At 40.0% G+C, this 12,463-nt stretch overlaps 1 protein-coding gene across 3 annotated transcripts; it reads right to left on the bottom strand.

Annotated features, from left to right (window-relative positions):
* Nucleotides 1-1,271: 1,271 nt before the first annotated feature.
* sp3a (sp3a transcription factor) lies at nucleotides 1,272-9,831 on the bottom strand. Of its 3 annotated transcripts, none has more exons than XM_023405712.2 (7): nucleotides 9,662-9,831; nucleotides 9,199-9,296; nucleotides 8,712-8,798; nucleotides 5,789-7,040; nucleotides 4,367-4,553; nucleotides 4,054-4,250; nucleotides 1,272-3,257 (listed from the first exon to the last, which is right to left on the bottom strand). In XM_023405712.2, exons 1-7 carry the CDS (start codon nucleotides 9,666-9,668, stop codon nucleotides 2,965-2,967), a joined length of 2,121 nt encoding a protein of 706 aa, XP_023261480.1. In that variant the 5' UTR covers nucleotides 9,669-9,831; the 3' UTR covers nucleotides 1,272-2,964. The 3 variants fall into 3 exon arrangements, with proteins under 3 accessions (XP_023261480.1, XP_023261479.1, XP_023261481.1); XM_023405711.2 differs by having other exon boundaries at nucleotides 8,712-8,807; XM_023405713.2 differs by lacking the exon at nucleotides 8,712-8,798.
* Between the last annotated feature and the right edge of the window lie 2,632 nt (nucleotides 9,832-12,463).

Genomic DNA, 12,463 nt, shown 5'->3' on the forward strand with positions numbered 1-12,463 from the left:
AACTCAAAAATTAAGGCACTTCAAGGCACTCACATTTTTCAAATCTGCCAAACTTCACAACTGGAAAAACCACGATTCTCAATGCAGATTGTCCCAGAGGTCTGTGCATCATAGATTTCATTCCTGCAGGGGAGCAAAGATTATTACAATATTCAGATTACCGAGCAGGGGAAATTAATTGGACTAATTAACATACAAGTAAATGATGATACCGTTAACACATTTCATTAACTCAAACTGTCATTCTATGTTCCTGGTGCACTTGGTATTGCATTACAATGAATTGGATTCATTAAATTATGCAAATGAAAGGAACGACAAAACGGACGAGTCCTTTTTAACGTTATAGAGCACATTTTCTGACTCGTTTTCAGCAAATTGACAAAGAGTCAAAAAGCATGTGCTTTTCACTCTGATTTACCAGATAAATCTTTTCATAGACTACCCTTTTAATTATGTTCACAGGCACTACAACCAGGTAAGCTATAATACATTTCAACTGCCTCATGCCGCTGCCTTGAACCTTGTATTACAGGAAAAAATAGCAAAAGTACCTAACTAGTAAAATGTCCCATTTAGTATAAGAGGTATAGGCAGTGATATATTAAGTGGGTGCTGCTGTGGTCTGGTAATATCAGCTTCATATATCAAAATATTCAACAATTGTACAATTACTATTTCAGGCAAGTAATGGAGACAGGAAACCGTGTGGACAGAGTAAAAAATATGAGAGCAGCTTATTTAAAAGGTTTTCCTTCTATTTCACTCACATATACATGAATCCAGGTCATAAGAAAAGGAGCTGTTACCTCTCATGCCTCTGTAGGGGTTTTTCAAAGTCATGAGACTGTACTTTGTTCTCCAGCAGCAGAATATGTTTCTGACATTTCTGTGTGACATTAACTTGTGGTTAATTGAGGGTTCACCTGCCTCGTGTTGGCCTCGGTGACTTCTGTCTTCATCTTAGCAGCAGCTATGAGGGGAAGGTCAAGGGGTCAAACATACCTCTCGTCCTGCTCCCTTGGCTGTAGTGACATCTACTGGACTACTAACCCAGAGTGTAAGCCCTGTGGGGGGAGAATGGAGCTCCTGGCTGCATGACATCTTCGAAAAGAAACAAAACAAAAGATTTCAAGCGCATGGAAAAATTCAAACTAGTCTTACATTTCGTGATTTTAGTTTGCAATATCGAGTTGCCCTCAGAAAGCAGAAACAGTACAACCAAGATATATTAAAAGAATTTTAAAATTTAACAAAAAAATCAAAGGAAATTGAAGTGTAACAGAAAAGTTTATATTGGTGTTATATTGACATATTTATACAGAAGATTTAATTGAAGATAAAACTTCAGTGTTTAGTATATAATACGAAGACGATGTTTGAGTGTTTCAAAAGCATCTTGTTATTTGACTTAAAGACTTAAGCATAATCTCCTGAAGAGGATCATGTGGCAAAGGGTGGAAAAATTCTGTTCAGTTTGCATGTGTATTTATGTAACAATTTAACAGTTGATGGGAGGGGGGTAAAAAAACCCAAAATAAAACAAAAACAAAAATTAACATGGAACAGGCAAATGCAACATACAGTAAAATTAAAAGAATCAACACAAAGACAGAAACATTGTACATTTACTGACAATGCATACAAAGCAGGGTCCTGGGAAGAATACAAAACATTTTTTATACAAAAGGATTAACAACAAACAAGATGAAAGTGATGAGAACAGTGCTGTTAAAAGAGTACCGCTTTTGGTAATAGACAGATTTTTCAACTGCATGACAGGACTGATGGAGCAAAATACTGGTGAAGGATTCTGCAAAGCTGTTTCCATAACAGGGGTTGTCCTTATCATAAAAAAGACATAGTAAGATTAAACAAGCATAGGTAACGGGGTGACAGCTTAATTCACCTCAGCTTTTGGTCCATCAAATTACATTTCTTCACAACACCCCACCATGGTCCAAGAAGCTACAGGGGTGATTTACCTTACTCATATCACACAGTCACAAGTCACCCTGAGTTTGTTGTCAAATTTGGCAATTACCTTCAAAAAATGGCTTTTCTCTTCATATTACAAGACATGTTTTGTTTTTGTTTTCGTTTTGAAGTCTTCCAAAACATGTTTAACAAAAACACATGTGAATCACATATAATGGAGCCATATGAAATTTTGGACTTTTAATATCACAAATGCATTTTCTATGTAAAGTCTGATATAAATAGCAGTTCAGTCAAAATATTTAATAAGCAAATAATGTGTATCATATCAACAGTATATGTTCAAGAGGAATTACAATAAAAAATTTTGATTGTTTTTCATTTTCACCTGCAAAATGTATTCGGTGTGAGCAACGTCTTTTTTTAAAATAAACGGAGGAAGCAGGTCTTGCTAATTTGCAAACTGACTGACTGACTGCAAGTAGAACAGTGGAAGAAAAGGAATACACATAACATTAAGAAATTTGGACATAAGCAATAACGTTACTTCAGCTGGATAAAATGATCTCTGGTGTGAGATTTAGTCTTTGCTGACAGTAAATATGGAACAAACCTTGCTGACCAAGGACATCATCAGAGTATACCATCAACAAAAGACGAGGAGAGAATCGCTCAACTTACCAATAATTTTTCATGAAAAACACATTATTAACAAATTAAAGTAGATTTAAAACAAAATGGCATCCTACACTTGCAACTACACAATATTGTACAAAATAAGGCATTTCCTTGTGTGTTTACTGCAATGTCTTTTTCCACCTTTATCTTCTTTTAGTCTCCAACACTAGTTTTTCTTCAGTAAAAACTGAGTATGGACATGGACTGACTATTTCTGTGTTAAAATATATATATATATATGTATATATATATATTTATAATTTTAGTTTTTCTTCAAAACTTGAATAAAAATGCAGGTAGGAGTATACAGTATGAGAGAGTTTGCAGAAGTTCATGTGTGAGTGTAAATTACTCCATGACTTCACTGGCCGCTACTGTGGTGACGAGCTGGAGAGGGATCTCTGCATTGGCCAGGATGTCCTGGGCGGTGCTGGAGCCCTGCTGGATGTTGGTGAGGATGAGGGTGGTCCCGCCTGCCGTGGTGATGATACTGTCTGAGGACCCTGCGGATTCCATCGAGGCCACCACTGAGCTGCCAGAGTTCACACCTTTTTTGTTCTGATGAGTTTTAATGTGCTTCGCCAGGTGGTCGCTCCGCATGAAGCGCTTGGAACATTCGGGGCAAACAAACTTCTTCTCTCCTGCCAGAGAGAAAATATAGTTTGAAAGATAGTTTGATGCTGAATACATATGGGGAGGGTCAAAAACATGTCATCTATCTGGAGGATATGCTTCACAGGTAGGGAGATAAGTTTAAGACAGTGGCGCAAAAGTTCAATGTGCTTGTTTCAAGAATAAAATGAGAGAAAATGAATGTTACATAAAATAATAAAAAGGCAGAACTGTCACTGAACTCTAAAAAATAAATTTTTATGACTGTTTGTGTGGTGTTGCTGAATTCTGTATGACCTACAGCCAAAGTTAAATCACTGCATTAGTTGTCGAATGCCAACATGTTCCAAAAACAACAATAAATAAATTTGCTGCGTGTTTGACCTCATGGCTAAAGATTGTAATTACAAAGGGATATTCTATAAAATTCAAAACAGATCAGGCGAGCTGATAAAGGGCTGTGCCCAGACTCAACAGAGAGCCATGGGATAAAAATAAAAGTGAAAGGTACAGCTCACTACTAGCATCTCTTGAAATGTTTTTGTTATACAATCTCATGTTAACAAATCTTGAAAATGACGGTGCAGAACAAGCTGTTTTAACTGGAAAATTACCACTAAGTCTGTGAATTCTAGATGTTTTTCACAACGGTCTTCAATCGTAACCTGACATTTTACATGGAAATCCAGAGGGGGTGGGGAGGTGGGGGCAAACGCTGTTATTTCTTACATGACTCACACTTTGCAGGGCACAAATTAACACATTTAACTGATTTTACTGATGTTTTCCTGATGTGCAAACATTGAGGGAGCAAAAAAAGGGCACCTGTGTGTGTTCTCCTGTGTCTCTGCAGCTCATCGCTGCGTGTGAACCTCTTCCCACAGAACATCCAGCTGCAAACAAAAGGTCGCTCCCCTGAATGCCAGCGCAGGTGTGCTCGCAGGTGCGATGTCTTTCCATATACTTTCCCACAGCCCGCGATGTGGCAGATGTGCTGCTTTTTTTTCCCCATGCTGGATCCTCTGAGAAACACATGCACTGACAGTTAGGGTCCCAATATGTTTTATTTCCTGTGCAAAGGTCAGAGCTTGTTACATGTGGAGATTTTAGGAGAAAACAATCAGTCATGCTTACTCACCTCCCTCCTGACTCTTTACAGTTGGGGCAAGTACATGCTACTCTGCGCAGCCTCTTGCCCTCCTGGCCCAACTGATCCTCCTCATCCACCAGCCTGACGCGAAGGTGGGACAGATCGCTTGTGTTCAAGGTGGAGTCGGTGCTCAGCTGCCAGTCTCCAGAGTCTGGCTCTTCCTTTATCTGAATGTCTGAAATTAATGTGTACGTTAATAGCAACACAAACTCTGGTAATTACATACCAAAAAGCCTGAACAGTGAGAGGTGTTTCATAATTGTGTGTGATAGACAGCCTGGCAGCAAATTTCACAAGTAAGACTCCATATTACGCACAGTGATAAAATAATTAGTTGATTGACATAAAATGTATCAGTGACAATTTTGATAATTAATTAAATGTACCCTGTGGACTTTTCAGGCCATGTGAGTGGCAGAAATTTATGAATGGACTTTGCTACAATCAAAAACTTCATTATAATGTTTTGATAGGTGTAATTACTCAAACTTTTAAGATATACACACAAACTACATGAAAAGTCTAAGTGCTTAGGCAAATTATCAACTAAAGAAAAAACCAAGTCTTTGCTTTTAACAGCTTTTCAAATGTGGCTTTGTTCTTCTTCTCCTTTGCATGAAACTGTAAATTCAGAAACTTTGTGTTTTTTTCTTTTTTTACTGCTGGACAGGCAAATTAAGCAACTGTTGATCTGCATTTGTCATTACTTTATAGACTAAACTATGGACCGTTTTCACAGCAGACATATTGACTTGTCATAGTAGGAAAAGCACAGGTGTAATTAATAACATTAAAACATTAAGAACGGCTCCGCTCTGTTCAAGTGTCTCATTAAGCCATGACAGTGTGACTGTGAGCCAGCATGAACGATACCAGGACCCTGAAACTGAAGCAGATAAATGGAATTCAGGCATCATTTATTTTATTATTTACAATTGAGATTTTCCTACTGTGACATGTTAAAATGTCTTCTGTGAAAAAGGTCTATTAATTGATAAACTGAAAAAGAGTTAAATTAATTTACAATGACTATAACTTAAATTCTTACATGTAGTAATGATGATTTTAAAAAGACAAAAAAAAAATTTCATTTGATCAGACCATCAGTACTCAGATGTCACTATGGATTGTGCGCTTTGAGCAGCACAAACACATTTCCATTCACTTTCATTGTATTAGAGCAATAATGACAATAATTAAGTAGGGAAAACACTTTTTAAGACATTAAAGACAGAAGTGGCAGGGTTTTTTAATGAAATGTAAGAAAATAAACATTAAGTAGACCTATGCTCATGTTAAAGATGTGCACACCCACACATCTTTGAGAGGAGACGCTGTGAGTGAAAACACCTGTATGAGTTTCAGGCTGTCTCCTGTGTATATTCTGATAATAAAAAAGAGCTACTCTACCTCCAGGGGTGTCTGTGTCTCCTTCCTGTTGGGCCACTGAGTTGACTGTCACTGTCTGCAGGTTGGGGATCTGCCCTGTGCTGATGCTGACCGGATTGGAACCAAGTGACAGGGTTTGGACTGGAGCCAGGGTTATCTGCTGGGGTGGTGTGGTGGGCAGCTGGAGGTTCTGCAGGTTCTGCACTCCCTGCACCTGAAAGGTCTGCCACTGTATCTGACCCGAGGGTGTGACTGTCTGGGCTTGGATGATGAAGGTTCCCGGGTTGATCAGCTGCACGTTTTGCAGGCTCTGCGCGCCTGTCGCCACTGAGTGCATCACCTGACCATTGGTGGTCTGAACAGGCACCTGCTGTAGCTGGATGATGGGCGTGGCTGAGGACACCTGGATGCTCTGCTCCTGATTTTGATGGATGAAGCCTTCTTGGAGACCAGAACTTGAGTCAGGTTGTTCTGTAGCCACTGACGACAATGATGAATCTTGTGTCAGCAGACCTGATTCATTTGATGGAACGTGCAGCTGAGAGGAAGACGTCGGCACGAAAATCTCAGGATTTGCATTTGAGTCATTGACTGGTATTGTTTGTGAGAGGTGATCATCTGTCTTCACATGACTCTCTGAGCCATCCACAGGCTGATTTGCCATAATTAGCTGGCCATCAGCAGTGACCCCTGTTGCTATAGTCTGAGCTCCAGACAGCCCCAGGGAGTCCAAGTCCACACTGTTAATAGGAACAAAAGTAATGTTCCCAGGCAGACCCACAGGCACATTAGTAACAACCTGACCCTGGTTGTTGAAGGTGGAGCTGCCAATAGAAACCCCCTGGATCTGCTGGACATTACCAGTCTGTGATATGAGGTTCTGGTTGTTATTAAGGATGTTTGCAGTTGATGTGACACTGAGACTCTGGCTACCATCAGGCATGATCTGAATATGCCCCGTGGCATCTTGAGTCAGAGTCGCTCCTTCCACGCCGGACGTGGAGAAGCTCAGCTGTCCATCTGCTGTCTGAATCTGAGGGATTACTTGGTACTGAATGTTAGGCACTGTATTGGCATTGGAGGCGGCTGTTCCCGACGTCACAAAGATTGGCTGACTTTGTAAGCTCTGGAGAGGAAGAATGTATTGTCCATTTGATGTTAATATTCCTTGACTTTGGATCTGTATCATTCCAGATTCATCCTTTGCTGCTGTTGTGGGTGTTAAAACCTCCCATTTATCAGTCCCAGTAAGATGAGTAGATGGATCAGATGTCTGAGAAAGAAAATGATTGACATTAAAAAAATGATCAAGCACCTGTTGTTAATGAAATAAGATGAATGCATAGCAGTTGCTCAGAGGTCTAGTTAAAGTCTGCTTTTTAAATTTAAAGAAAAGTTGAGTTTGCATCTGGCCCGATATTTTGATGGAATAAAAGGTGCTAGCAGCTCACACTGTCAGCATCAGAAATGTTGGGAGCAAAATTCTTTGGGTCAGTAGATGCTGAGAGGGCAACAAATGTAGATTTTGGTTTCCTGTGAATCTATGACTATGTTCTTTCAGTCTTTTAGTTCTAGCATGCTTAAGGTTGACACCGATTTATTATGAATCATAAAGAGTTGTAAACCTTAAGCCACAACTGATGTCTGACAGTAACAGCTCAGTAATTGGACAGTGTCAGTGGCCTGTCATTCTGCAGTGCATCATCAGTGCTATACAGACACACAAGGGAAATTTTATGGCCTGCAGGAGCTTATGCTACACCTAAGTGCGCATAAAGGTTTTATTTATCTTCTCTGGTTGTCAAAAGCAGCTTTTCAGGCATTTTCAGTGCATTTGTTTGTTCCATGCCAGATTTTGAATGACAGCATTCTTATCAGTGAAAATTAACCAGAGCATCTGGGTAAACACACAAGGGTTTGTATCGATAGCCAGATAAAAAACTCTGAGTTTATTATATACTCTTCACTGCCATTCTACCACAGCTGCAATTAAGTGTTCATTTACTATAAATACAAACTCACCTCCACGGCAGCTGCTTTAAAGTGATCACCTTAAAGTGGTTCTCCTTGCTTCTTGTTTTTTGTCAGAGAGAGGTAGATTTTCAGCAGCATTTTGGTTGAATTAGATTTTGATTAAATATTGAGCAATACTATGCACTCAGTACATCCATTAAACAGAACCAATTGGAAATGAAACCAAAACACAACAGGGCAATTTTCTCTGATTAAAAAATGAAAACCAAAGTTTGCCAGCAGAAAATATTAAACAATGTATGTTTTTCTCCCATCTCACATACTGCAAAATTACTCTTCACGAATAAAACAAACTTAAATAACAAAAAATGCTGTATGTGCTGTTATATATGCAATTTTGATTGTTATTAAAACGTATCACTACTGAAGATTATCTTCAGCAAAAACTTCAATTGAGCTCTATCTAAAATAACAGAAACAGTCAAATTAACTCTTGATCTACATCAACTTAATTTTCCCTGATGCATTTGTGGTTCATGGTTGATGTTGCTGTTATCAGTGCATGTAACAGAATAAGCTTGAAGCATTACAAGGAGTTACCAGCAGGGTAAAATACAAATATGGAAGGTCTAGCTACTTTACTTTTCCACTGATAAATGTATCTGAATTCAATCTGTCATATGCAGGGGCCAGTAGGTTTAGCCCTAGCACATGTAGTACTTTAAGGACTTGTCACATGACCAAAAGGGTATGGGTGCCCTTACTGAGTCTGTTCCAATACTGAAAATGGTAAAAACATTCCAGAAGTAGATTAGTTATCCTCCTGTGTTGATGCCAAAATGCAGTGGCTGCAATACCACGAAAGCAAGTGCAAGCTTAGATACACTCCCACCACCAATTTTGTTCAACTGTGATTGAAGGCTTCACTTCTGCTGTAGCTGTGTCGGATCTAGCAGAGGTGCCGACTTACCACATCAGCGGCAGCACCTCTGTCCACCTCTGACGACGGTGACCCAACCTTAGTGCAGGTGGTTGCTAGCAGGTCGAGGGGTGATGGCTGAGTGTCCTACCCACAGCGGGCGAATTTAAAAGGAAGAAAGTGGGTGGCCATTAGTCTGGGCCACATATAGAAAGTGACTCATTGCTAAATAGCAAAGTCTGAAGTTTGGAGGTTAAAGGACTTTCTTGTCCTGTGTTGAGCCCCTCAGGCAGCACCCAGGATAACAGTCTGGTAATATTTAGGGCTGGTAGGAGTTTTACAATATCTCATATCAAACCCAGCAAATGAGGCAGGATTTGAAAGCAGCCTGAAAGGAAGTGTTGCCTGTGAGGTTCAAGTCAGGGTACAATACCCCCTGCAAGTTTGAAATGTGTGAACTTCAGTAAGCGCCACTCAGTTACTGAAAACACAGCAGCTACGTATAAAAAGAGTCATAATCCTTAGGGTGAAACCTTACCTGGCTGCCCCTGCCTCCCTCCTGCTGCAGAAAGCCGCTTTGACTGCTGTCCACGTCCAAGGCAGCCATATCCCCTGGTTTCATTGGTTGTTCTGGGGCTGTGTAGTGAAAAGCATATAGCTTACATAGTGGGAGCAGCCGAAGCTAACGTTAGCTAAACAAACCAGATACTCATATAACATCTGTAACGTTGCTATAACGTCAATACAGTAGCTAACAATACAGTCACAACCACATAGAGAAAACAGCGACGTAGCGATAATTAGTTTAAGGAGTGCAGATTTTACTGATGTGTCCTAGACAAGCTAACCTAGTTAGCTGCTACTGCTAACTTAGCCGGCGGTGATTAGCGTTATCACCGACAGGCATCCCTGTTAGCCTGCTAGCGAGCTAATGTAGCCATAGAATGCCTAAGGTAGCTTGTTAGCCTCTGAGAGTGAAGAGTAAGACAGATGTTACATACCAGTCATTGCGTGACTTGTCGTGAAACGGAGTCCTGATAGTCACAAGCCACCGGACATGATCAGCAAATTATAGTTATTGTATACGCGTAGCAATAAGGTGATAACTGTCAGATTTCTTTGTATTTTGATTGACGGGCGGTGGGTTACACAAAGGGTGGGGCCTGCACTGTTGACTGGGAGTGTTTGCGTCACATACAGGAAATCCCGCCGTTCTTCATCAATGTGATTGGTTATTCGCTTTGCACACCGTGTTATTACTTGTCAGTCGACATGTCAGTCATCCTTTGTTGGACTCTTCCTGTTTATTATGCATTTTCAGTTTTACAGTATTGGCGTTGATAATAATGGGGGTTGTCGTTACCAGTGAATCAGACCTGTGTAGTGAGAAAGCTGCTTGTAGCCTTTGTATTGTGCAAAAATAACAAGTAAAGGCCATCTTGACACAGAGCTGCAGTCACATTAACTGCCAAATAAATACATGGGATTCATCCACAGCATGTAACCCAGGAGCACTGTGACCAACAGTAATCACAAGTCCACTAAATGTCCTGTCAGATGTCACATAAAGACCTTTGCCAAGAAATACTATTTAAAGGGTCCCACACCTTTAAAAGTGCTATATGTAGGTTTTCTGTGCCATTAAACGTGGTTTCTTGCTGGGAGCAGATGGTGGTGGTGGTGATAATGGTCGCTTGCCAAGAGCTTCAGTAGAAGAAAAAACGAGATAGAAATAGAAGCAAAACAAGAGATCACTTTGACATATTTTTCCACTGCCGGAGACAGGTCTTGGCTTGTACAGGAATAAAGTTTGATGCTGAACTTGCAACGTTTCTTCTAGACTGGTAAGTAAACAGCTGTTATGCTAATGTTGGCTATGTAGCAATAGCAAAACTTACAAATAGCTCCTTTGACATATACACCATGAACCTGCATCCATCTCCTCATAGGCTGTTACCATTTACACCACATATTGCAATTTATAAGTTATATGCTTAAAGGTATTGCAATATTGATCAGTAAAGCACAATTGCATATGATCCTGAAATGCATATGAGGAATTTAAGTATTTAGAAACAGCATGCTATAGCACCTGGTTATTACTTTTTGGGGATGTGATTTAAGGTGAAACATAACACAAGGTAATCTAATTTCCAAGCAGACTATATTTTATAGTAAACAAAGAAATTAATTTATTTGGCCGATATCAATCCAGTGGATTAGATCAACGTATGCCCCATTTTTAAGTTTATAAAAACAGATTTACTGTGCCATGATGCCATTTATCCTCGCTTACATGTGTTTTTGAAAACTAACCGTGGTCTTACTTGTGAATTAGAAAGTCATCAGCAATTGAGTTTTAAGATGTCTTTTGCCATGATTGCTTGAACAAAAACACACTATCAAGACACAATCTGAGTTTGCATTCGACTGGATTTCTTCCCCTCCGTCTGATTGTGCACATTACAACATTGTGAAAGTGCATTGAAATGAGAACCTGCATGCTATTGTACCTGCTCTGTGCCTGTGATGCTATCAGGACCCCACTTCTGAGTATTATTTGTGGTGTGTCAGTTCCTCACAGCGCGCGACCGCAGTGAGGCTATTTCTCTCAACCTTCAATTCAAACTTGGCCCATTACAGCCAGACTACAAAAGCACTTTCCGTGCACTCAGGAGCTCACGGCAGTGAATGGTGGATATTTCCAATCACTCTGCTGTCAATCCAAGTGTCAGGTAAACACAGGCCAATGGAAACAGCTTTAAAAAAACCTTGCGTCTGTCTTACTCCAGGAGTCCTTGGAAACATATCAACAGTTTCTACAAAGACCTCCAAGTTAAAGGGAAAAGTCAAATATCCTAAAAGCAATACAGATGCAACGCCCTGGCCGACACAGTGGCCTACACGACAAATATAAATGCTGTGGTGTTTGTCTTCAGACCTGTGAGTGTTGTCTCCAGCTAGAGCTGCAAACAAAGGAAATGAGACCGTATTGACAGACCTTGTATTCACCTCATGAGAGGAATCTGTGAAGTCTGTCGAGCAATTACCCAGTGGGAGTTTCAGTACATCTATAAGGATTCAGTGTGATAGATATAACTGTAAATAGGGGCATCTATGACCTTCTCACTGCATGTACACAGACCTTCTAGCTTGCAGTATTCTTTTCGTATTATGGTGGGGAAATACGATACAAAAATATGCCCTAATAACATCTGCATGAAATTATGGAAGAGAAATTTTAAGCAAAACATTTCATATTCAATGCAAAAGCCTCTTCTCAATATCCTCTAGGAGTGGACATTGTTGTTGTTGTGGAATAGTGCAGAAATGTGAATGATAAGAGAAGTAACTGAGTGAGTCCACAATGGCTCTGAGTGTTTCAGATTAACATACTGACAGTTGTTTTCATGAAGGCCAGTCCAAGAGAGAGTGACCCCACGGAGAGAAACTGCCCTGCTGGAGGCACCTTGTGGGACACTGTAAATGGGACCTGAGAGAGAAAATTGAAACTGGGGCTGCATGGGGAAGTGTGGATGGAATATCAAATGTGTGTTTTAGACAACTCTGAAGCACTTGAGACAGGAACGATCATACTGTTCTTTGTCTGAGGTGCTGAGAATTAACCATTGTACAAACAGATGGAAGTCACAGCCAGGTTCATGGAAGTTTTTTTAATTGTATTTACTGTGGAAGTTTAAATATTTAATATGAGTATAGGGATGCATTCTGAATCACATCATCATTAAAACTAATGAAACTGTGTTTATATTAATATTAATACACAATGTTTATGCTATGCT

This window comes from Seriola lalandi, unplaced genomic scaffold (assembly GCF_002814215.2).
Source record: "Seriola lalandi dorsalis isolate HSWRI2012SDOR001 ecotype SW California unplaced genomic scaffold, Sedor1 jcf7180002054284, whole genome shotgun sequence".
NCBI lineage: Eukaryota > Metazoa > Chordata > Actinopteri > Carangiformes > Carangidae > Seriola > Seriola lalandi.

What these genes read in the sequence shown, in the direction of transcription:
- sp3a (XM_023405711.2), bottom strand. An exon ending in GAGGTGCTGCCGCTGATGTG is followed by an intron (nt 7,041 to 8,711) that starts GTAAGTCGGCAC and finishes TTTCTTTCTCAG; the next exon opens with ACATCTGATCCATCTACTCA. An exon ending in ACACAGGAGAACACACACAG is followed by an intron (nt 3,258 to 4,053) that starts GTGCCCTTTTTT and finishes TCTCTCTGGCAG; the next exon opens with GAGAGAAGAAGTTTGTTTGC.